General features: G+C 40.6%; 1 protein-coding gene across 4 annotated transcripts in view; it reads right to left on the reverse strand.

Annotated features, from left to right (window-relative positions):
• Positions 1–7,756: 7,756 nt before the first annotated feature.
• Positions 7,757–26,433, reverse strand: part of SINHCAF (SIN3-HDAC complex associated factor) — a 46,051-nt gene continuing 27,374 nt past the window's right edge. For all 4 annotated transcript variants that reach the window (XM_003277788.4, XM_012503571.2, XM_003277789.4 and 1 more), the window contains 5 exons: positions 25,208–25,355; positions 22,388–22,487; positions 20,953–21,079; positions 14,774–14,924; positions 7,757–10,040 (listed from right to left, as the gene is read on the reverse strand). In XM_003277788.4, coding sequence (XP_003277836.1) covers positions 9,881–10,040; positions 14,774–14,924; positions 20,953–21,079; positions 22,388–22,487; positions 25,208–25,335 — 666 coding nt within the window. In that variant the 5' untranslated portion in view covers positions 25,336–25,355 and the 3' untranslated portion in view covers positions 7,757–9,880. The remainder of the gene's footprint in view (positions 10,041–14,773; positions 14,925–20,952; positions 21,080–22,387; positions 22,488–25,207; positions 25,356–26,433) is intronic.

Genomic DNA, 26,433 nt, shown 5'->3' on the forward strand with positions numbered 1-26,433 from the left:
CTCCAGTTTTAACTCACTGGGTAACCATAAGGTAGGTTTCTGCATCTGTAAAAACTGTGTTACACTAGATGTGCCTACAACACTGAGTATGAAGTGTGACTAGCACCACCCAGTGGACATTCATACGTGATAAAGGAAGCTGCATGGCCAGGATGGAAAAGTTGCTGGTCACAGTAGCAGCAAAGGGCTTAGCTAGTTCTTCCTGGCAGCCTCCTCAATAATTCACAGTTTACTGGGAATCATATATCAAATAGTTTTAGCTCTTCAGAAGAAAATGAAATTTATAATTAACTGCATTGCCCAGGTGCAGTGGCTCACACCTGTAATCCCAGCACTTTGGGAGGCCACGGCAGGCGGATCACGAGGTCTGGAGTTCGAGACCACCCTGACCAACATGGTGCAACCCCGTCAAATACAAAAATTAGCCGGGCATGGTGGCACACGCCTGTAATCCCAGCTACTCAGGAGGCTGAGGCAGGAGAATGGCTTGAACCTGGGAGGTGGAGGTTGCAGTGAGCCGAGATCACGCCATTGCACTCCAGCCTGGGTGAGAGACTCTGTCTCAAAAAAAAATTAACTGCATTATGACAGACTATTTTCCTTTTAATGATTGAAACTGGCATCCCAAGGATGCTCTAGATACAGTCATAAAGATAATGCTTACTGCATCTCTCATCACTGGCTTACTTGGAAAAGAACAACAACAAAAAACAGTTATAAAGAAAATCTGCCTGGACCAGGAGTAATAGCTCACATCTGTAATCTCCACACTTTGGGAGGCCAAGACAGGAGGACTGCCTGAGGCCAGGAGTTTGAGGCCAGCCTGACCAATACAGCAAGACCCCAGCTCTATTAGAAAAAAGAAGAAGAAGAAGAAAATCTGCCTGATAAAGAGCTAAAGAAGCAGCCTCAAGCTGCTAGAGCCACAAGCACCCTGGAACTGTGCACTCAAATGGCATTGTCTTTAGCACTAGCATAACTGGGCAAAAGGAGCACCATCTCTGTAACCTACAACTTGAATGGTGCTTGCTCCCTTGGAGTTGTTCAAGGAGTCTAGACTGGCCAAAGCAGGCAACCGGCCTGGCTTAAACTAACTATGCTTGGAACTTTGGGCCTTGAGGCTAAGAGGTGTGTTGTACTATTTCAGCATGTTTTATGAATTGGTTCCACAGAGCTGTTACAGCACAGCCAAATTTTACTCTTCAAAAACCATCCTAAGTAGGCCTACCCGAAACAAATTAACACAGGAACAGAAAACCAAATACCATATATACTCATTCATAAGTGGAAGCCAAACCTTGGGTACTCATGGACATAAAAAGACGGCAACAACAGACACCGGGGACTACTGGAAGGGGGAAGGTGACAAGGGTTGAAAAACTGTTAGGTACTGTGCTTACTATCTGAGTGACAGGATCATTCACACCCTAAACCTCAGCATCATGCAATATACCCAAGTAACAAACCTGCACATGTACTCCCTGAATCTAATATAATCATTCCTTCAAAAAATCATCCTGAGAGCCTATCTTGACCACCCTCTGGATTTCAACATACTTTTTGTGCAGCTTAATTATATCTGGCATAGCTTCATGCCCTCTATACAATTTCCCAATCCTGGGATTCATGTGCTGCCAAAGCATAATAATCTTGTAGTGAATACGTATTCTCCTTTAAGCACTGAAACCTAAGAAAGCTTTGAGCTTTTTTATGGGGGCAGAGGGGTGGTTGCTGATGTGAACTGTTTAAGACCTTTCCTGTGTTCATCATAACTACAGATGAAAAAAGTTTTCATTCTTAGCATATCCAATTAGACTTCATTGCTAAAGATTAAAGAACAAATGAGGGAACAAGCTTATCATTAGGTGCTTATCACTGTGCACCTATTATAGGCCAGGCCCTCTATGATCCTCATTTTACTCTTACTACAGCTGTGTTTGGTATTATTTCCTCCACTTACAAAGGAAATGAGCTCAGAGAAAAATTATCAAAGATCATAAAGCCAGTAAGTAGCAAAACCAGGATTTAAATTCAAGTCTCCTGACTCTAATTCCATTGTTTATTCATCTATGCCCTGGTGATATTAACTAATAAGCTCACGTGCCAAACATAACCCTTACCCTCATCCACTACACTTACTTCTGAATAGAAGATAAAAGTCACACACAATTAAATGACAAGAAAAAGACCCCACAATCTTAGTGTGCTACGATTCTCAGAAAGGACTTCGCGATTCTAGCCACATGGTTTCTCAAGCATCAAGGGACTACATAGAACACTTAGTAGGGCCTTGTACGTAGGTGCTCAGTGAAAGGTTGTTTTAAAAGTCTCATAGTATTACCCCCCAGATTATTTTGTTCATTTACAAAAGAAAAGATATATACTTTAAAATGGAAAAAGATCTGGCGATCTTAACACGGCGATTAATCTTAGCATCACCAACAGTGGGACAGCCGGACATCGTGTGCTTCTTGACATGATGCAGTAACAGAGGCACCACACGATCTACGCTATATCTTCGCCAACAGTAAAATCCACATCTACTAAGAAAACAACCAAGCCTGGACAACAGTGAGACCCCATCCCTACCAAAAAAGAAGTTAGCCAGGCATGGTGGCACAGGCCTGTAGTCCCAGCTACTCAGGAGGCTGAGGCAGGAGAATTGCTTGAGGCCAGGCGTCCAGGGTTACAGTAAGCTATGATCATGCCATTGCACTCCAGCCTGGGAAAAGAGGGATATTCTGTCTCAAAGTAAAAAATAATAATAATAAAACATAGCCAGAAAAATCCAGGATAAGGGATATTATACAAGACAATTGGCTTGGACACTTCAAAATGTTCATTGCCATGGGCGGAAAAAGCAGAGGACTATTCTAGATTAAAAGAGGAAAGATATAACCAAAAGTATGCCTGAACCTTGGACTAGACCCTGGATGAGGAGAAAATGTTTTAAAAGACACTTTGGGTCGGCGCGGTGGCTCACGCTTGTAATCCCAGCACTTTGGGAGGCCAAGGCGGGCGGATCACGAGGTCAGGAGATCGAGACCACGGTGAAACCCCGTCTCTACTAAAAACACAAAAAAATTAGCCGGGCGAAAAATTAGCCGGGCGTGGTGGCGGGCGCCTGTAGTCCCAGCTACTCGGAGAGGCTGAGGCAGGAGAATGGCGTGAACCCGGGAGGCGGAGCTTGCAGTGAGCCGAGATCACGCCACTGCACTCCAGCCTGGGCGACAGAGTGAGACTCCGTCTCAAAAAAAAAAAAAAAAAAGACACTTTGGGATGATAGGGACAATTTATTCCATACAGATCTATCATATTGGATATTGAGTTATTCTTAATCAGCTCAGATATGGCAATGACATTATGGCTAGGGAAGAGAATATTCTTATTCCTAGATGAATGTGTATTTAGGGGTGAAGTATCACGGTGTTACAATTTACTTTCAAATGATTCAGCAAAAGAAATTAGATAAAGCACATATGGTAAAATGATGCATTTGTGGATCCAGGTGAAAGTTATACTATTATACTACTCTTTCAACTTTTCTGTGTACTTAAAATTTCTTCCAAGTATTTTTTAAGATTCTTGAATAAAATTCATCAAGACAGTTGGGATAAATTCAACTCTCCTCTGAATATGATTTCTGAAAATACCAAGTTGTAAGCAATCAATCAGTATAAATATTTATTGTGACCCTGCTATTAATATATCCTAATCGACCCCTCTGGGAGCTGTAGTGGTGACTAAACAGACATGCTTCATGCTCTCTCGGAACCCATGTAGCATGTTATTTTGTACGTGTGTGTGTTGGAAGAAAGAGGAATTATTCTGGAATGCTTCCCCAAGTGATGCCTCAGCTTAAACCTGAAGGATAGATAAGTAGGTGTTGCCTAGTTATAGGATGGTGGGGAAATGGGTCAGAGAAAACAAACAGGTGTGAAGGCACTAATGATGGAGTTGGCCAATCTGGAGAGTGAGAATATTTACTCCTACTGCCTCCTCCAGGCCCCCACTCTGTTTAGATAGCCCATTGGTCTCCTGATTCCATTAACCAGCTCCCTCTATTCAATCTTCAGACCCAGGAGTAGTAGTAACAGGACTCCAATGTTACTAGTCCCAAGAACTATACTCACCCTGAGGTTTCCCTTTACCCTACATACAACTTTGTAAAGGTCCCTTTATTAAACTTTACTCAAATTATCCAATTTCAGTAAGCCAGCAGGACTGATAAAAATCTCTAGAGACAGATATGGGAGATGTCTGCATATTTCATATGGTATCTGGGACCATGGAATGGAGATGATCTGGGAAGAAGGCTGAAGATGAAGCCTGGGCCAGTGGGCATCTGAGGTCCAAGGAAAACCTGGAAAGTGTGTTTTCAACCAAGAGTATTTCAAGAAAGAAACTGTCAATCGTATTAAGTACTGTGGAGAGGCTGGGTAAATAAGATAAAGGCTTTGGAATGTCCCATGAAGAAGCCATCAGTGACAGATCAACATCGAAGAGATTTGTAAAGTTAATGGAGGCCAAGTATACACTTACTTGAGGGGAAAAAAAAAACAAAAAAAACAGTATGGCCAGGCATGGTGGGTCACACCAGTAATCCCAGCACTTTGGGAGGCTGAGGTGAGCAGATCACTTGAGGTCAGGAGTTCGAGACCAGTCTGGCAAACATGGCAAACCCTGTCTCTACCAAAAAATACAAAAATTAGCCAGGCATGGTGGCACATGCCTGTAATCCCAGCTACTCAGGAGGCTGAGGTGGGAGAATTCCTTGAACCCAGGAGGCAGAGGTTGCAGTGAGCTGAGATTGAGCCACTGCTCTCTAGCCTGGGCTACACAGTGAGACTCTGTCTCCAAAAAAAAAAAAGGAAAGGAAAAAAAAAACAGTATAATTGTTCGGGTTTCTATTTTAACTCTGCCAGGAACTTACTAAATAATCTGAGATCTTTTTAGTTTTAATTATTTTGAGATTTAAATATAAATGTAAGCAAAAACAATCTTTCTCTTTTATTTGTAAAAAGCCAATACCGGCTGGGCGTGGTGGCTCATGTCTATAATCCCAGCACTTTGGAAGGCTGAGGCAGGTGGGTCACCTGAGGTTAGAAGTTCAAGACCAGCCTGGCCAACATGGTGAAACCCTATCTCTAATAAAAATATAAAATTGGCTGGGCATGGTGGCGGGCGCCTGTAATCCCAGCTACTCGGGAGGCTGAGGCAGGAGGATCGCTTGAACCCAGGAGGTGGAGGTTGCAGTGAGCCGAGATCATGCCATTGCACTCCAGCCTGGGCAACAAGAGCAAGACTCTGTCTAAAAAAAAAAAAAAAAAAAGCCAATACCTGGAGACAAAGTTAAGCTAATGTAAGCCATAGATGTTTAGAGAATAAATGCTGTAAAACAGAATAAATCATTTTTCCCTTTCAGACAAAGAGCAGGCTTTCGCAAAAAAAATCTTTTGTCTCTCTCTAAACTGAATGACTAAGTTCTTTTACGCTAAAGCTTGCAACTAAGTTTGTCTAAGACCCCCTAGTCAACATACAATAACAAGCAGTTTCTAACCAGGGTATAAGGTATTTGATACCTAAAGCATTCTCATGACTACAATGAGTAACCAAACTCCACAGCTTGAGAAATTGTTAGACAGAACCCGCAGATCCCTTTCTTTGAGAACATGAGCCTGTGAAATTATCTGTCTTTGATCCAATTTGGCTTTCTCCTCCCTTCCGAGTTCACTGAACATCACACAAAAATGATTGCCTGGCCACTACAATGCTCAATCTGGGGCACTAGGAAACTGTTCTAGGGACGCTGAATAAAAGAGGCTCCCAGGGTACCTTCTATTGTTCACTGCAGAGCAGCTACCTTGATGAATTGTTTTAAGATATCGTTTCACTAAACCTCTAGCAGTTTTCTCCACAGAAAGACAGATAATAGGTACTTTGAACATTACCAAAATAAAAAAACAAAATTTGATTAAGTTAAAGATCAGCTATCTGCAAAAGTTAAACTTGCCCCTCATTTCAGCCTTCAGAAAGAAGGGAGGCAAGAAGAGACCCAGGGAATAGTTTCCAATGAGGGTTAGGACAGCATTACTATAGCAGACAGGAGACAGTTTAGAGAACAAAGGCTTTCAAGTAAGAAAAGCAGATTCTTTCATTCAAGTTACATGACCTCCTGGCACCTCCTCTTACCTGTAAATAGACTTTTTTTTACTTTGCAGGGTTACTTTATTAAACAATGTTTGAAAGCGCCTGGCCCAACAGTAGGTCTTTTCCTCTTTTTTTTCTTTGGAGATGGAGTCTCGCTCTGTCACCCAGACTGGAGTGCAGTGGCCCGACTCGGCTCACTGCAACCTCTACCTCCCGGGTTCAAGCAATTCTCCTGCCTCAATCTCTCGAGTGGCTAGGACCACAGGCGCATGCCACCATGCCTGGCTAATTTTATTTTTAGTAGAGACGGGTTTTCACCATGTTGGCCTGGTTGGACTTGAGCTCCTGACCTCAAGTGATCCACCCGCCTGGGCCTCCCAAAGTGCTGGGATTACTGGCATGAGCCACAGTGCCCAGCCAGGGTTTTTCATATTGTGAGAGCCATTTTTCTTTTCACTTGCTACACAAAGCATTTGCATTGTAGGGCAAGAGGACCAATTTAAAGAGATTCCGTTAAAAAAAAAAAAATGCTGTGACAAACTCTAGGTGCCTTCCCATTAGCCCCACCCGCACCTCTTGGTGTCCAATCCTTCGTATGAGCCTCTCCCCTTGGATATGGGCAGGACCTGAAAAGACCCCTCTTGCTGGCAGCTTGGCTCTCGACACTTGCTGGTAGTGACAGTATCATGTCAGTGGTCCAGTCAGCAGCCAGACCAGGCAGGGAGCACCCAGCTGGCAAGGAACTAAGGGGGGGCCTCCAGCTGACAACCAGTGAGAGGTCTGGGCACTCAGCCCTGCAGTGGCAAGAACTGAATTCTGCCAGCCGAGTGAGGCTGAAATGAGTTCTTCCCAAATCACCAGGTGACAATGCAGATGAGACCATGAGCTTTCTAAAGGACCTATCTAAACCATGCTCAGACAGAAACTGAGACGCATTTGTTTTAAGCCACTAAATTTGTGGTAATTTAGGACATAGCAATAGATAATACAGGTACTGTCAACTTCCTTAGTTACCTTGTTTATTTCATAGCAACTGTATTAGGTGGCAGCCAAACCATCCAGACTATCCCAAAGCAAATTTAAATACTAACAGTAGTATAAAAAGTCTGGCCCTTTATTACCTTTCCCAGGTAATGAAACAATTGGTTTCTAGAAGTTTGATATGGATTACACCTCTTAGGATTCCTCATAACCCTGTGAAGTCAATATTCCCATATTTAACTCAAATGACTAACAAGGGGCAGAGCTAGGAACTTGAGAACCAGGGTCCAACCCCTGATGCCACCACCCTTCCAACTTTTATAGTTTCCCTGAAGTCTCAGTGATGCTCCCCACTATTGCCCATAGGCAGTAATAAAACCACAGACAGTAAAAAGTACTGGGAACATTTTGTTCTTCCTTTTAAATCCAGCTTATCCACTAGATTAATAATTGTGCACATCAGTTAAAATGTCTTTTATTCCAAAGTCTATGTCTCAGTAAAGAGGAATTTATTTATTCCCTTCATGGCTTGTTATTAATACTAAGCACTTAAACTGAGTATATGTGAAGGCCAAAAACATTATTCTTACTGAAGACCTGTCAAACAAAGCCACAAAACAGCTCCTTTTATTTTCTAATAAGACTAGATTTATTCAATACCCTAGTAAAAGTTTTGATTATAAGTATCCAACAGTATAAAAAGTACAAAACAGATCTGTAGATTTCTAATATATTAATACAAAGTGCATGACTACATACAGTACAACCTACAGGCAAAGAGAGGTGGAAGGGGGAAAAGAAGACTGTGGTTGAGGTCTAGTAATAAATAAATAAATACAGAAGTAGAGATGATGATCCATATTATAGTATATTCTACCACCAATACTGCAGCCAAAATGTACACAAAAAATCATTTCAAAGTAACTCAGGAGGATGATAATGGCTGGACTTTTGTAATTCGCCTCAAAGACTGTGGGAGAGCCAGCTCAACTCGCTGTATAGTCTGTGCATATGGTGGCTTGTAGCATGTAGGTTTTCTCCAAAAGAAGGAAATATAAAATGTTTAGATTAAGAACTATAAAACTACAGGGTGCCTATAAAAGGTGGCTTACTCCTTATTATTATACTATCCAATTTTTAAAATGCAGTTTAAAAAATAAGCACGGAGTCTTGTTATTACAAGGCAGGCAAATGTTTCTCCCTCATTCTGAAAAGACTGAACGGGCGATGCTTTTCCTGACATTTAGAAAAGAGGCAGTAAGAGTACTCTGGTTTGGGTTCAAGCGAGAGGCTTTTCATGAAAATCTTAGGATTGAAGAGCTCTAAGTTCAGGATATCTCAATGTTCAGAAAGCCTGACTAAAAGAAGCCAAACCAAAACCATTTAATGTGAACACAAACCTCTTTTCTTTTAGTAAGTTTTACTTTTAATACAGAGTGAAAGAAAATAAAGACTTAATAGGCTAAAACAAGTCAAACACCCATTCTACACAGATAAAAACCTTCACAAAGGTCAACTGAAGTAATCCAGAGCTGAAACTGAATTGTGCAGATTTTCAGTGAAGTCACAGAAGTCATGTAACACAAACAAGTCAATTATATTTACACACTCAGCAAGCCCTCTAAGTAATGTGCCCCAAGAAGCATTAACCTTTGTTTTGTGCCACCCTGAAGACTTGCGCATTTTATTTTTCAGACAGCTTACCATTTTTAATTGAGTGTGTTCTCTACCATGCAGTAACGCTTTGGTCTATTCATACAGGGTCTCGCCTGTCCTAAAGACTTGCCATTTCCCCAAGAGGAACTTTGATTCCGCTTTAGAAGTTTTACATAAATTAAAATCTTTATCAAATATTAATATGAAGGGAGGCAGAGGATGCAACATATATAGTCAAGTTACCTCTCTGTATATTTAGAAATTACTTTCTCCATTTGCAACAGAAAGCTCAGTCTGTCCTTCTTAATAATCAGTAGTACAGGTTTGAATCATCAGAAGCTTGGCAAGACCTTAATATTTCAAAATTATTAACAACTACCTCTAGGGGCAAGTTCATGTTACTGAGTTATGACAAATCTATTATCATGAGGGAAAACAAGAGTAGCCAGCCATCTTAAAAATGCCCCAACCACTGCTTCTCAATACAGAAAGACTAAAAACTACATACAGTTTATCATACAACAAATCCCATCTCTGTCCCCTGAAATTCCCCTAGTTTCATTCATTAGAAGGGGATTAAAAAAAAAAAAGACTTAAAGAGCACTTTACAGCAGCATTCAGCTTTCCTATGAAATACTCAGCATCTTAAATATTATGTACAACTCTTTTTTTAGTAAGCTAGACACTGGCTTCAGAGTTTGTGGGACTGGGGGAAATTAACCCATTCAAAACTACTCTAGAAATTGTCTTTTGGCAGAATAGCAGGTATCCAAGTTAAAAATAAGAGGGTCATTTGAGACCAGCCTGGCCAACGTGGTGAAATCCCGTCTCTACTAAAACTAAAAAATTAGCCGGGTCTGGTGGCAGGCACCTATAAACCCAGCTACTTAGGAGGCTGAGGCAGGAGAATCACTTGAACCCGGGAGACGGAAGTTGCAGTGAGCCAAGATCACGCCACTGCACTCCAGCCTGGGTAACAAGAGCAAAACTCCGTATCAAAAAAAAAAAAAAAAAAAGGGTCAGTTTGTTGCTTTGTGGTCTTTTCAAAATTTAGATGTTTTTTTTTTGTTCCCCTTCTACATAAAAACCTCAGTCACCACTCCTGAGTGGAGATGGGCAGAGGCTCTGGCCCCTGCTCCTCTGGCTTCTCGGCAGCTGCTTTCTTATTGCTGCAGCACGGCTTGAAGAGATGTGTGTCAATGAGGACTTCCCCAAAACGGCCTTTATAAATGATCCCACAACATATCTTCTGTCTAAAAGAAAAAATGGAGAAAGCAAAATATGAACACAAAAGAAATCTACTCACTATTATAACTAGTCCAATATAACCAGAGTTGTGCTTCTACAATCTTGCATATTCCAAGTGAAAGGGATCCTAGAGTAACCCCAATTAGCTAGAGAAGGGGAATTACCCAGCTGCCTTAAAGGCCACTGGAATCTTCTCAAATATTGAGGAAGATGGCATTTTGAAGGACAGCAGTCAGTTTCAAAGGCTGCCCCTGATGTTGTTAACTATTTCCTCCAAAATCACCAACTCTTGAAAAAAAAATCAGCCACCATAAACAGGCTGATGCAGCCAGCAATTTTTTATATATATTTAATTTTTTTTCTTTATCAACTCCTAAGTGCTTGAGTGGTAATTTTTAATTAAATACTGAGTAGATAAAAATACATGTGTGGGCTGGGTGTGGTGGCTTACACCTGTAATCCCAGCAGTTTGGGAGGCTGAAGTGGGCAGATAACTTGAGGTTAGGAGATCGAGACCAGCCTGGCCAACATGGCAAAACCCCATCTCTACTAAAAATGCAAAAATTAGCCAGGCGTGGTGGCACGTGCCTGTAGTCCCAGCTACTTGGGAGACTGAGGCAGCAGAATCACTTGAACCCAGGAGACGGAGGTTGCAGTGAGCCAAAATCACACCACTGCACTCCAGCCTGGGAGACAGAGCAAAACTCTGTCTCAAAAAAAAAAAAAAAAAAAAAAAAAGTGTGTGTGTTAGCAAAGGCATCAAAAATGACAACACAGTAAGAATGCCTACAGACCACATACTCTAAGGGAAAAAAGACCATTTGCTATGAAGTCCCCTGCAGGCCCCTCCACAGTCCCATCCCACCTCATCTCATCCTCTCCCCACTTAATTTTAGGTTTATCACTCCCTTTTCTTCATACTTCATGACTTCACCGTATGTTGGCATCTCTAATCATACTGCACAGTTATCCATTACACACACACACACACACACACACACAATCACAATGTATTCTGCAATGTTTTAGTCAACATTGAGATCCATATATATTGTTATAGAGCTTTATTTCATTTTAACTTATGTATAATATTCTATCCTGTGAATATATAACACAGTTTTATTTATCCACTCTTATTTTAATGTATAAATCAGTGGATACATCCTAAAGGTTTTTACTAGTTTATATTGCTGGCATATAGGAATGGGAACATCTTTCAACTTTACTCAAAAACGGCCATTTATCTACATGGTTATAACTATTTACACCTATAACTGACAGTGTTCTCATCATTCCTTACCCTCTCTCCAACATTTGGTAATAGATTTTATTTTAGTTTTTTCACCAATCTAATGAGTATAAAATGGTATCTCATTGAAATTTTACTTTGTATTTCCTTGATTTTCAAAAAGTTTCAACACATTATCATTTAATGAGTTATTTCACGATTCCTTTCTAAGTGTGTCCATTTTTCTGTTGGTTTATCTTTTTCTTCCATTGTAGGAGTTGTTTGTATATTCCAGATACTAATCCTTTGTCAGATATATGTGCTGGATATCATTTCATTTTCTTTATGGTATTATTTGATGAATTTAAATTCATAATTATAATGTAATCAAACCTGGAGGGTTTCTTAAATGCTTAATACTGTCTCAGAAAAAAATCCTTTCCCACTCAGAAGTCATAATCTATTTTCTACTTTAATGCATCTGTAATTGGTGTTTGTCTATGGTGTGAGGTAGGGAACCCAAGCCCAATTTTTCCACATGAATAACCATGTTGTTTTTAATATCCTAGCAATACTTATTGAACAGACCATTTTCGCCCACCAATCACCCCCACATCATGTATCACATAACAAGTGCTATATACGTATGTGGGCTTGTTTCCAGGCTCTCTATACTATTCCATTGGTTTATTTTTCTATTCCTAGTCCCGAACACATTAATTACCATGGCTTTATAATATGTCTTGATTTCTGTTAGGGCAAGTTTATCCACATCTTTCTTTTTCTTCTGAAGATGCCTATTTTGGGCCCTTTGCTTTTCTATGTAAATTATAAATTAGCTTGTAAAGTTCCATAAATATGTTGGGGTTTTGACTGCAATTACCCTGAATCTACAAAGTGATCATCTCCCTAACAGTCAGTTTAATAATATCTATGAATGTGCTACACCTCTCAGTTTATTTAGGTGTCTTTAAATGTTACTCAACAACCGGGTGCGGTGGTTCATGCCTGTAACCCAGCACTTTGGGAGGCCGAGGCGGGCAGATCACCTGAGGTCAGGAGTTCACTATCAGCCTGGCCAGCATGGTGAAACCCCATCTCTACTAAAAACACAAAAATTAGCAGGGTGTGGTGGTGCATGGCTGTAATCCCAGCTACTCCAGAGGCTGAGACAGGAAAATTGCTTGAACCCAGGAAGTGGAGGTTGCAGTGAGCCAAGATCGCACCACTGCACTCCAGCCTAGGCGACAGAGCGAGTCTCTCTCTCTCTCTCTCTCTCTACACACACACACACACACACACACACACATATAAATAAATGTTATTCAACAATATTGTATGATTTTTACATAACTCCTCCAAAGGGCTTTTGATATTTTACCACTACATTATTTTATATTTCCTAACACTATGATAAAATGTATCATTCTAATGCCAAACTGCCTAGATTTAAATCCTGCTCTACTTACTGTGTAACCTTAAACAAAGTACTTCCTCTTTGTACCTGTGTTTTCACATAATGCTTCACAGAATTGTTATAAAGACTAAATAAGGCCAGGTGCAGTATCTCACACCTGTAATCCCAGCACTTTGGGAGGTCAAGGCAGGCAGATCACTTGAGGCTAGAAGTTCAAGACCAGCCTGGCCAATACGGTGAAACCCCATCTCTACTAAAATACAAAAGTTAGCCAGGCATGGTGGTGCGTGCCTGTAGACCCAGCTATTTGGGTGGCTAAGGTGGGAGAATCGCCTGAGCCCAGGAGGCGGACACTGCAGTGAGCCAAGATAACATCACTGCACTCCAGTCTGGGCTACAGAGTGAAACTCTGTCTCAAAAAAAAAAAAGATTAAATAAATGCAAACTTAAAGTGGTTTAAAGTACTTTAAAGCACTTACACTACACGCTAGGCACTGTTCTAAAGTCTTTACTACTACTGGTACTACCACTACCACTACTGCTACCAATACTGTATTGGTTAGAACCTTCTGGATAATGCTGAATAGAAATGGTGATACTCAACACTCTTGATTTGTTCCTGATCATAGAGAAAATGCTTTCATTTTATCACAATTATGTATTATGTACTTTTGTACTTTTTGTAAGATACCTGTTGTCTAAGTAAAAAAGTTTCCTTCTATTCCTATTTTGCTAAAACTTTTTTTTTTTTTTTTAAACCTTAAAGGAATGTTCAAATTTGTCAAACTCCTTCTTTGCACCACTAAGAAGACAACACCTTCCTTTAGAAACTATCAATGTGGGCTGGGCACGGTGGCTCACGCCTGTAATCCCAACACTTTGGGAGGCTGAGGCAGGTGGATCACCTAAGGTCAGGAGTTCGAGACCAGCCTGACCAACATGGTGAAACCCCTTTTTCTACTAAAAATACAAAAATTTAGCCAGGCATGGTGGCCATGCGCCTGTAATCACAGCTACTCGGGAGGAGGCTGAGGCAGGAGAATCACTTGAACCCGGGAGGCAGAGGTTGCAGTGAGCTGAGATCGAGCCATTGCACTACAGCTTGGGCAACTGAGCAAAACTCCATCTCAAAAAAAAAAGAAACTGTCAATGTGGTAAATTATATTAGCTGATCTTCTCATGTTCAAACCAATCTTACATACCTAGAATAACCCTAGTGGCTGATGATGTATTGTTTTGGTATCAAACTTGTATCAGCCTTAAAAATGCTTAGGGCCTATGCTCTATTTTATCCATAGTCTGGAAAAGCCAGTGCATAGGCCCCAATCATCTGTTCCTGGATGTTTAGTACAACTTGCCTATTGTGGCTTTTTTTTTTTTTTTTTTTTTTTTTTTTTTAAATAGAGTCTTGCTTTGTCACCAGGCTGGAGTGCAATGGTGCAATAATAGCTTACTGCAACCCTAACCTCCTAGGCTCAAGCAATCCCCTCACCTTGGCCTCCCAAAATGCTAGGATTACAGGTGTGAGCCATCACGCCTGGCATGAATCAATTTATTATGAGATTATCTCAGTTTTTCACTTTTTCTTGAGACAGCTTTAGCAAGATGTCTTTTTTCTAGTACTGTACCTGCTTCACCTGTATGTTAAAATTTGTTGGCATAAAGTTGTCTATAATGTCCTATTATTTTTTAAATGTCTGCTTTATCTATACCTAAGTCTCTTTTCTCTTTCCTAAAATTGCTTATGTGTATTATCTCCTTCTCCTGATCCACTTTATCTCTAGTATTTTTTTGGTCACGTCTTTTTGAAGGACCAACTCTTAGTTTTACTGATTCTCTCCACTGCATATTGTCTTTCTACTCCACTTACCTAGCAATAGGAAATGTAGGTACCTTTATGTGATTTTTATTTTAAATAAACTTTAATAGGAAGAATATACAAACTCCCACTTCCCTGCTCAATTCCTGCTTAATCCACTGCAATCGTGTGTTACCAACTGTTTGCCAAATGCCATTTAATTGCTAAGGTAGAAAAACACTGCCCGTAATTAAGATGGTTTGCTGGTTAGAGAGATATTTTGTGTTTCTTTTACCTTTTCCAGTATGTGAGATCTAAAAAGGAAAAAACTGGTGTTCTGTTAGAACCAGAAGCCATCTCTGTATCTGAGCCATCATCTGACTGGTTACTGTAACAGGGAGATTGAGCTGGGGAGGCACTTGAGGTGGTACTGTGAGCATCAGAATCTGCAATAAAGATGAAAAGAAAAAATAAAATGTTCAATTTCCTTACATGTAATTGTAACTAAACCTCAGCATAAGACACTGAATGAGTTGGTAAAAAAGAAAAAGTAAAAAATAATTCATTTTCTACGCACTACTGATATTTGAAGATATTCAGACTAACGTGTTTTTTAAAGAAGTGAAGATGGAATAGACAATACTTTTTCCTATTCCTCCTGCTTATACAACTGAAATCCCTGGATATTATATATAAAACAAACCTAAGACTCAAAAGATCATCACCCAAAAGGTGATGATCATCTAGGGAGCTCAAGACCCAAGGCAAGCCATGGTGGTAAGTTCCTTAGTTTTTCTGGATTTTCCTTTTGCCTCATAATCCCCAGCTTTGGAAGTGAAGCAGCAGCCACCCAGAAATGCCAATGGGTACAGACAACCAAAACAACAACAACAAAACAAAAATCCAAAACCCCAATTAAAGCCTGATCTCTCTAGCAAAGAACTAGGAAAAGGGCAGCCTAGCCAGACAGAAAATGTTTCTAAACACTAACCTTCCTGTTCCAGCCAAACCCACGGAAAAAAATGTGGACACCTTTCTTAGCCCCAGCAGAGGCTGAGGTGAAGAGCCTACATTTCCACCCTCACAAGACTTAGGAAGCACCCCAACACCTACACCAGGGTGGTGTCAGAGGAAGCCCAGCGAAGTCAGGATTTTTGTTATGGCCCACTAAGTACAAGGCCACCCTCACCAGGTGGTAGAGTCTGAACTCTCTCCTGACACCCAGTAGTAACAAGGAGCCTCCCCCTCCCCCCGACCTCAGATGCCAATGGACGTTGAGAGAGAAACTGGAATTCTAACACCTGGCAGTAACAGGGTGGTGATGCCCCTCCCTCTTTCCTGCTCTGAGGGGTGTCAAAAAAGCCAGTTAAAATAGAAAGGTTAAATAAGACCCAGAGTCTCCCAACATAATCTGAAAATGTCCAGGTTTCAATAAAAAATTACATCAGTCCAAGAATCAGGAAGATCTCAAACTAAATGAAAAGGCCAACACTAAGATGACAAAGTCATTAGAATTATCTGACCAAAATTTTAAAGCAGTCACAACAGAAATGCTTCAGTGAGCAATGATGAACATTTTTGAAATAAACGAAAACACAGCCTTGGCAAAGAAATAGGAAGCCTCAGGAAAAATAAGATAGAAAACTATAAGGAAAAAATAAATGGAAAATTTGTACCTGAAAAAAATACAATAAAGAAAATAAAAACCCCAGTGGATGGGCTGAGCAACACGGAGGGGAGAGAGAAAACCAACAGGGAACCGGAAGAAAGAACAACAGAAATTACCCCACATGAACGACACAGAAAACAAATGAACAGACCAGGAGAAACCTGTGGAGCTTAGTCAAACATACATCTACATTCATGTCATTGCAGTCCTGGAGGGAGAGGAAAAAGAGAACAGAGGTGAAAAAGTACTCAAATATAGTGGCTGAAAACTTGTCAAATTTGGCGAGAAATAAAACCTAAGACTCAAGAAGCTAACCAAAGCCCAACAGAATAAACCCAAAGAACTCCATGCCAAAACACATCATCATTAAACCTCTATAAACTAAACCAAGTGAAAAATCTTGAAAGCAGCCAAAGAATAATGACATTATACCTATAAAGAGAAAACAAAAGATCCCAATTTAATAAGGAATAAAGGCAGTTCATTAGATGCAGAGCTAACTCTGATTTAATACTTTGCCTGTTTATGTGAAGAAGATGTCATATAAATGTACAAGCCAGAAAATAAGTTTCTTGGTTAACAGTCATTGTGCTATAAGGCTGTTGTACTGCCACGTCACAGCAAGAGCAGTATCATAAACCTCATAAACACAGGTGGGGCCTACCATACACCTTGCCCGTCCCAGGACACGTGGACAGAGCAATCCTTCAATTCAGATAACCAATCAAGTACTTATTAAATATTTATAAAGGCATCAAATCCTATGTTATATGCTGCATGGAAAGAAACAGACTAAAGAAAATTTTGGGGTTTTTTTTTTTTATTATTTTTATCTTTTGGTTTTCCTTGAGACCGGATCTCACTCTGTCACCCAGGCTGAAGTGCAGTGGCAGGACCATAGCTTGCTGTAGCCTCAACCTCCTGAGCTCAAGCAGTCCTCCCGTCTCAGTCTCCTGGGTAGCTGGGACTACAGGCACGCACCATCACACTCGGCTGGTTATTTTTTTACTTTTTGGTAGAGACAAGGTCTCGTTATTTGCCCAGACTGGTCTCGAACTCCTAGCCTCAAGCGATCCTCCCACCTCAGCCTCCTAAAGTGCTGGGATTACAGGCATGAAGTCACCACACCTAGCCAAGAAAATGTTTTTGTTTGTTTGTTTGTTTAAAACAGAGTCTCACTCTGTCACCCAGGCTGGAGTGCAGTGGCTGGATCTCAGCTCACTGCAGCCTCCACCTCTTGGATTTTCATGCCTCAGCCTCTCGAATAGCTACAACTACAGGTGTGCACCACCACACCCAACTAATTTTTTTATATTTTTAGTAGACAGGATTTCGCCATGTTTGCCAGGCTGGTCTTGAACTCCTGGCCTCCCAAAGTGCCGGGACTACAGGTGTGAGCCATCACACCTAGTCAAGAAAACGTTTTCTGAATAGAGCTCACAAATATTTTATATTAACAAATATTTACATAAAACAGCATAAAATTAGGTATCTAAAACAAAGAAAGCACCATTAGTATTTTTAATATGTTAACTTGGCAAACAAGAGTAGCAGGTTTTAAAAGAATGAGTCTAGTGGGATGTTTAAGACTTCCTAAATAATTAACATCAACAGACACCTCTATGCTGCTGAGGAGAACTCACTCTCCTAGGAAATGCTTAGTATCTTTAAACTATTTGTAATTTCAATTACCTGACCATTTTTGTTTTGTTTTGTTTTTGGAGACGGAGTTTTGCTCTTGTTGCCCAGGCTGGAGTGCAATAGCACAATCTCGGCTCACCACAACCTCTGCCTCCCGGGTTCAAGCAATTCTCCTGCCTCTGCCTCCCAAGTAGCTGGGATTACAGGCACGCGGCACCACGCCCAGCTAATATTGTATTTTTAGTAGACACGGGGTTTCTCCATGTTGGTCAGGCTGGTCTCAAACTCCCAACCTCAGGTGATCTGCCTGCCTCGGCCTCCCAAAGTGCTGGGATTACAGGCGTAAGCCTCCATGCCCGGCCCAAACTGCAATTTTAAGTCTTAAAAATTACGTAGGATTTGGAAGTCACCAAGGAGTGATTAGATGGCATCAAGTCAGTAGGGTCAGCGGGCAAAGTCAATGAGCAAAGTTGTGGAAGCCAAACAACTCCAGGAACTGACTCAGCTCAAACAAAAATAGGACCTTCAAACACTTTCTAGGAATTCTCAACCATATTTTTATAGCAAGCAGAAATCACTGCAGATTTTGGAAAGGATGACACAAAAAGAATAGCTAACATTTATAGAGGAATTTATTTTGTTTTACAAAGCCATTTTTTACTTGATTATCCCCAGTTCTCTGATTAGAAAATTCTGGTTAAACGTCAAGTGACTCCAGAGTCACACATTTGCTAGTGACAAGAGCCGAAATTCAAATCCAGATCTGTAACTCTAGGTCCAATGCCTTTCCAGTACACCACAAAATGTCTTGAAAAGAGAATACAGGGCTGGGCACAGTGGCTCACGCCTGAAATCCCAGGACTTTGGGAGGCCAAGGAGGGCAGATCAACCTGAGGTCAGGATTCAAGACCAGCCTGGCCAACAAGGCGAAACCCCGTCTCTACTAAAAATACAAAAATTAGCCGGGCGTGGTGGTGGGCGCCTGTAATCCCAGCTACTTGGGAGGCTGAGGCAGGAGAATCGCTTGAACCCAGCAGGCAGAGGTTGCAGTGAGCTGAGATTGTGCCACTGCACTCCAGCCTGGTTGACAGAGCAAGATTCCATCTCAAAAGAAAAAGAAGGAAAGAAAGAAAGAAGAGAATATAGGCCAGGTATGTGCAGGATGCGCAGAAGCAAACACATAACCAGAAGCACAGACCATTTAGTGGGTGATATATAAAAATTCACATCTCCCAACTGCTTCAATGCACACAGGTGCCAGCAATTTACAATGTACCTGGTGAACACCGTTTCAGTTTGAACCTCCAGTCTACACACCTGATTATCAAAGGAATTTATTTTCAGTCTCTAACTACTACACAGCACAGTTTCATAACAAAAATCTAAAATTACACTGAATATATTCCCTTAAGTAAGGCAAAAGTGAGATATCACTTTCACTATAATTAAGGGAAAGGGCTAAGAATATACACATGAATAATCAGTTCCTCCACCTTCAAGTGATAAAAGAAAATTAATGTTTCCCAAATGTTCATTAAAACATCTAGTGAGGACTGGGTGTGATGGTTCACACTTGTAATCCCAGCACTTTTGGGAAGCCGAGGTGGGTGGATTGCTTGAGCTCAGTTTGAGACCAGCCTGGGCAACATGGCAAAACCTCAACTCTACTAAAAATACAAAAATTAGCCAGGCATGGTGGTGCATGTCTGTAGTCCCAGCTACTTGGGAGGCTGAGGCACAAGAATTGCTTGTACCCAAGAGGCAAAGGCTGCAGTGACCCAAGATCATACCATTGTACTCCAGCCTGGGTGACAGAGCGAGACCCTGTCTCAAAAAAAAAAAAAAAAAAAAAAAAAAAAAAAAAAAAAAGAAATAAAAGAAAACATCTAGTGAGAATGGAAGGTAGACTTAAATCTTTGGGGAGATGGGGGTTGAGAGCTGGTTAGGAAAGGTAAATGTATAATTAAAATACATATACAAATTTATATTACCTAAATATTTTACTACATCTCTACTACTTATTAAGTGGCCCAGATCAAGTTTAAATCACCCCTTTGTGACTCCTATTCTGAGCTCTAAGATGGAAATAACTGAGATTACATATGTAAAGTGCTTAGTATACCAAAATGCTCAAAAAACGTTGAGTTCTCCTGCACTCCTCACTTTACCATCACTAAACTTACATGTCTTTTTCCATTATTCTAAAACAAGCATGATAACCATTTGTCTTGATTGATAATGTTCTAACAGGGCCCTATAGATTTTTTACAAGTACCGAGAGCTCCAATAGAGATCCACAACCCCTAGCCACAATTCTGAGGAGGCTCTGAAAACAGAAAGTATATTCCTAACCTATTTGGCCACAAAATCTGGCATGACCTAAACTATGATTATAAGCAGACAAACCTGACTAGCCTATATACCATCTATTTATTCCACTAAATGTGAATACTGCTACTTTTTGCTGTAAAAATACTAATGTGTTTGGTTCAATAATGCTCCTTCAAACCCCAAGGGTAACAGAGATATTTATTAGACAATAACATTATATGCAGTGTATTTCCTTTTCAAAATCTAAAATCTCAATTCCAAAATACAGATGTGCCATTACAGCAACCCCCAAAACTTCCAATAATAGCATGTGACCTGACATTAATTAGACATTCCTTTCTCGTTCTATCACACAACACACACTGCCCCTTAAACCTGAAAGCAAGCCCTGAGGTTGGCTGTATTTCAATATGTGAGTTATGATTTCTGAAGTTACTTTCCAGAAAACCTGGACTTTGGTCTCAGATTGTCCCCTACTTATTTACGTACCTTCTTGCACATCTGCAGGACTCAATTTGCTTATGGATAAAGATCAAGTAAACAAGCTAGAAATGCACCTTCTAGAAAATTAAGATGTCAATAAAGACATCAGAGTGGTCTCAGTACAATCTGAAGTGGTTAGCTAGTAGAAATACTCTCTCAAGACATCAAAATCAGAAAGAGTGCCAAGATTTCATAGAAATAAGATAACATCTCTACCAAGTCAACATTGCCTTCCAGTGCTCTTTATAAAAAGCAATAAAGGAAAAAATGATCCACACACGCCATACACCACCCCCAGCCAAAACTAACAAAACAATCATTAAGTACTAATGTTGTAATATCAAACTTACTATGACGTTTAAATTCCTTCTGCAGTTTACTGATCTGGTTGCTTTTTATCCTGTTCCCAGACAGAGTTTTCACTTTCTTTGGTTTCAATGTAGTCTTTAGACTGGGTCCAGCCCTTGCATCTACCACCTGGAAGAAAATACTGAATATTTAATAATATTTTTTAAATGACACCAGTGTATCCCTTTGGTTCAGATCCGTGCCTATTTGAGAACCACAGTTTTATACTGAAAAGAGGATGAAGCTCCATGTGCACCTTTAATCATCACATGACATAAGGGAATAAATAATATTTATCTACTGGGGTTTTTTAAGATATTCTTTCCTGTGAAGTGGGTAATAGTGGGAGTCTGCTGGAAAAAAATTTAAATAGATTTGTATATGGGATAATCGTTACCAGATGACCCAACTAGGTTAAGAATCAAACCTAAAAATAACTCCATTTCTACAGGATAATGTTTTGCAGTTTACAAAAAGCTTTCATATACTTTTTATCTTCAGTACAAAGCAATAAATGGGGCTATTTTTGTTACTCCAATTTTAGACAGAAGGAAAACAAGGCAAAGATAAATTATGCATTTTGCCTTATTTCACCAAGCGAGTAAATGGGTAAGAGGGGTGGAGAGGGGAAAAGATTGGAATCAAGGTCTTCGGGCCTATTCTTTATGCTTTTTTCTCTACACACCTTAATCTCCGAGGTGAGTTACACAACAGCAATAGCATGTTCTCCCACAGTCTAGCCCAGCCATTGATCTCGCCCCATATAGTCCTGTTTCTTAGGGATTCATTCACATTTATTAGTTGCAGATTTCTACCCCATGTAAAAAGGAAAGTTGTTATCATCTTCAAAATCATGACCTATTATAATAACATAACACTGTCATCAAAGGACAATGTAAGGCTAGTGTGAACGATAACTATGCGTTATACTTCTATACACCAGCTCATCCAGTTCTCACAATAGCTCGGTAAGAGAGCTATTATCTTTGCACTTCATGAATAACTATAACCTGCCCAAAGTCCACAACTAGTAAGTGGTAAAGGCAAAATTCAAATTCAAGTCTGATCCTAACATCTATGTGTTCATTAGTACCAACCTGAGTTCAAAGGATCATGTTATCCAAAGAGATTTAAGAAAAAGGATTCATGTCTAATTAACTCTGGGAATTACTGGGTTAAGCCTAAAAATAGGTGAATGCTTACTGTGAATCTCCAAAAGGGGGGATATTGGATACAGCCTTAAGGAAATGCCACACCAGGCTATTCTATTCTAAAGATGCCAAACTGTTAGGCAATTATATCTGAGCAGCAGCTAGTGTTTTTCTTTATTCTTTTCAGACTTTTCTACCCTAGGGATATATTACTTCCTAAATTGGGAGGAAATTAATGTTACTTTAAATATAACAGAGGTATAATTGAGAAAAAAGATGGACTAACATGATTCCAGTTTTTTTTTGATCCTGCTGGCAACTTCTTCCATCTTTTCACAAGCAGGACACAGGCATTGCAGATGTCTCCTGAACGAGTCTCATGCAATCTGATAAGAAAATAATCAAACCTTTATCAGTCTCCCTTACCTTAAAGAATTCATGCAAGCACATTTCTTTTGGGGAAAAAACTATCTATGTATGGTTTATAGATACAATTTAATCATCCTGGATGATGCCATTCCATTGTTTCTATAGAATATTTCAGAAATAAAATTATCTTCTAGATTCAACAAACCAATTCTATGTACTGCAATTTGGTTATTTTGAAATAAGAAATGCTTTTAAAATTAAATAGGCCAGGCTGGATGCGGTGGCTCACGCCTGCAATCCCAGCACTTGAGAGTCTGAGATGGGTCGATCACTTGAGGTCAGGAGTTTGAGACCAGCCTGGCCAACATGATGAAATCCCATGTCTCTACTGAAAATACAAGAATTAGCCTGGCATGGTGGCGCGCACCTGTAGTCCCAGCTACTCGAGAGGCTTAAGCAGGAGAATCGCGTGAACCCAGGAAGCAGAGGTTGCAGTGAGCCAAGATCACACTACTGCACTCCAGCCTGGGCAACAAGAGCGAGACTCCATCTCAAAAAAAAAAAAAAAATTAAATAATTAAATAGGCTGGTGTGGTGGCTCACACCTGTAATCCCAGCACATCAGAAGACCAAGGTGGGAAGATCACTTGAGTGCAGGAGTTCGAGACCAGCCTGGGCAACACAAGGAGACCCCATCTCTACTTTAAAATTTTAAAAAAATTTAGTTAAAAAAAATGCTTTTAAAATTAAAGAGTAAAACTCAAGACCTAAAAGAGATTCGGATTATCATGGTTTTAAACAATGCTGTTTAATTAATCTTTCTTGAAATGTGTAGATATATTTCTTTTTTGGTGGGGGCATGGGGGTGAACAGGATCTCACTCTTGCCACCCAGGCTGGAGGACAGTGGTGGGATTATGGCTCACTGCAGCCTCAACTTCCCAGGTTCAAGTGATCCTCCCACCTCAGCCTCCCTAGTAGCTGGGACCACAGGCACGTGCCACCACGCCTGGCTAATTTTTCTATTTTTTGTAGACACAGGGTTTCACCATGTTGCCCAGGCTGGTCTCCAACCCCTGGGCTCGACTGATCTGTCCGCCTTGGCCTCCCAAAGTGCTGAGATTACAGGTGTGAGCCACCACACCCGGCCTGTGTAGATATTTCATAAGTATCAAAATGCTAACCTTTGGCAAGTAAAATAACATGCCATAATATTCCAGTTTCGCAGCAAACAAAACCAGAGAGGCATTGGTAGTTTTCAAAAATGAAAATGGCCAGATGAGGTGGCTTATGCCTGTAATCCCAGCACTTTAGGAGACTGAAGCAGCCAGGAGATCGAGACCAGCCTGGGCAACATGGCAAAATCCCGTATCTACAAAAAAATAGAAAAATTAGCAGGGCATGGTAGTGCATGCCTGTAGTCCCAGCTACTCAGGAGAGAGAGGTGGGAGGATCACCTGAGGCCAGTGAGGTCAAGGCTGCAGTGAGCCATGATAGTGACACTGCAGTTCTGCCTGGGTGACAGAGTGAGACTGTGTCTCAAACAAACCAACAAACAAACAAACGATTATATTGCTGGGTAAGGTGGTGCACACCTGTAGTCCCAGCTACTCGAGAGGCTCAGACAGGAGGATCACTTGAGCCCCAAATTTCAAGGCTGTGGTGCACAATGATCACACCTGTCAACAGCTACTGCACTCCAGCCTAGGCAACATAGGAAGACACTGTCTCTTTAAAAAAGAAAGGAAAAAAAGAATGATTTCTCATGTTAGAAATTACTTTCACCACTTTTTCTTATCGAAATATTTATTGATCATTTATTGTTAATCCTGGACTTTGCAACTATTCTGAAGGTGTCAAAAAGGTCTGTGCCAACCATGCCTTTTTAAATTTTATTTTTATTTTAGTATCTTCATTTCCTCAACCTCCTAGGCTCAAGTGATCCTCTCACTTCAGCCTCCGACGTAGCTAGGACTACAGGCATGTACCACCATGTCTGGCGAGTTTTTTGTTTGTATTTTTGTAGAGATGGGTTTCCCCATGTTACCCAGGCTGGTCTCAAGCTCCTGGGCTCAAGTGACCCACCTGCCTCAGCCTCCCAAAGTGCTGGGATTACTTGCATGAGCCACTGCACCCAGTCAAGGGTAATTTTTTTTTTTTTTTTTTTTTTTTTTTTGAGACGGAGTCTCACTCTGTCGCCAGGCTGGAGTGCAGTGGCGTGATCTCGGCTCACTACGACCTCCGCCTCCTGGGTTCAAGTGATTCTCCTGCCTCAGCCTCTGGAGTAACTGGGACTACAAGTGTGCGCCACCACGCCCAGCTTATTTTTGTATTTTTAGTAGAGATGGGGTTTCACCATGTTGGCCAGGCTGGTCTCGATCTCTTGACCTCGTGATCCGCCCGCCTCGGCCTCCCAAAGTGCTCTCAGATTACTGGTGTGAGCCGCTGCACCCAGTCAAGGGTAATTTTTTTAAAAGCCTTTTTAACAACAAAAGGGTTTGTCCAGCTACAACTATAAGGGGATTCACAATTAATATGGTGCCTCCTCATAATCTAGAAAAAAGTGGACCCTGTCAGCACTGTTTGATTCATTTAAAAAGCAGGAGACTTCAAGAGCCTAAATTAGAATAAGGGATTTTTATTATTAGCACATTGTTCCAATCACCTTGCTTACAAATATTTCTGTATGCTGGGTATTTTTTCACTCTAAGAATAGTACAAACATGAGGTGATCTTACCCAAAACAGCTCTGGAAGTCCTTTTCATAGCGTTTACTGTCAGTGAATCGAGAACTGGAGGACTTAGCTCTGCAAATACAGCAGCCCTCTATACTTCGGTACATCTTTGGCTTGTGAAAACCAAACATCTTTTCTTCTGGGCAATAGTCTGTAAAGCCAAGGGAATTGACATATCTTTGTTGAGGACTGTAACAAGGAACTATTAAAGAGCTCTCTCTGCTGCACCCCACCCCCAAGCAACTTGGTGTTATACGACCAAGACAGGCAGGCGGCTCAGGGGAAGACCTCCTGGATCTACCTCCGTTCTTGGTACTATCAAGGCAAGTGTCTAAAACACAAAGAAAAGCCTAGTTATTTAAGGAGAACTCTACTACCTCCTAACTCGCCTAGCAAACATGCACTCTAAAAATGCGGAAGAGAAGCATTTTTTTAAATCAGGTTTTTAAGTAAGAAATGCCACAAACAATCCTGTAAAATAATGAAGCTGTACACAATTAAGGATGTATCCTTAAACTTAAGACACACCTTTTTATTTCGCACATTTGCATTAACGTGATTCCCCTCTGGGGAAGTTTTGAGCATTTACCATGAATACTATTTGATACTGAGCACACAACTAGCTCACTATGCATCAGCCCATACTACTTTGCCTAATGGGAATTCAGAGGGGATTTCTTCTGTGAGAAATGGGAAGTTCTACGCAGTCAAGTTTGCCCCTGAATTGAAACTGCTGAAAGGAAGATGTAAAATTCACAAAAATCCAAGGTTAGAATTCAATAATAATAATTCCATATTATCATTAAGACAAAAAAAGAACGAGCTCATGTTGTCTGACTGCTGATCTACCCCTTAGTTGTTAGAGGTTTGTGGACCTCTTCTACGAGGCTTTGTGCCTGACAGTAGTAACAGTGGGAGGCAAATGTCCCACAGATGTAGAGTGAAATAAATTGCAGTCCTCCTGTTAAAAAAAATAAAAAATAAAAAAAAATCTCAACGTCAAGGAAGTAATGAAGAAAACAGCTCTGGGGCTGGATGCAAATATGTAGCTGGCAGTAAATCTGTACCTTAGGAAAAGTAATTTGGAATATCCAAATCAAGGGCCAGCTCACCAGAACATCTGGACTAAAAGAGGTGATGAAAAGGCAATGAATATAGAAACTAAACTCCAATGGACAAGTCCAGAGGATGTGTGTATGTATGAGAGTCTAACTATAAATTATCACAAA

Source organism: Nomascus leucogenys, chromosome 23 (genome assembly GCF_006542625.1).
Source record: "Nomascus leucogenys isolate Asia chromosome 23, Asia_NLE_v1, whole genome shotgun sequence".
Taxonomy (NCBI): domain Eukaryota; kingdom Metazoa; phylum Chordata; class Mammalia; order Primates; family Hylobatidae; genus Nomascus; species Nomascus leucogenys.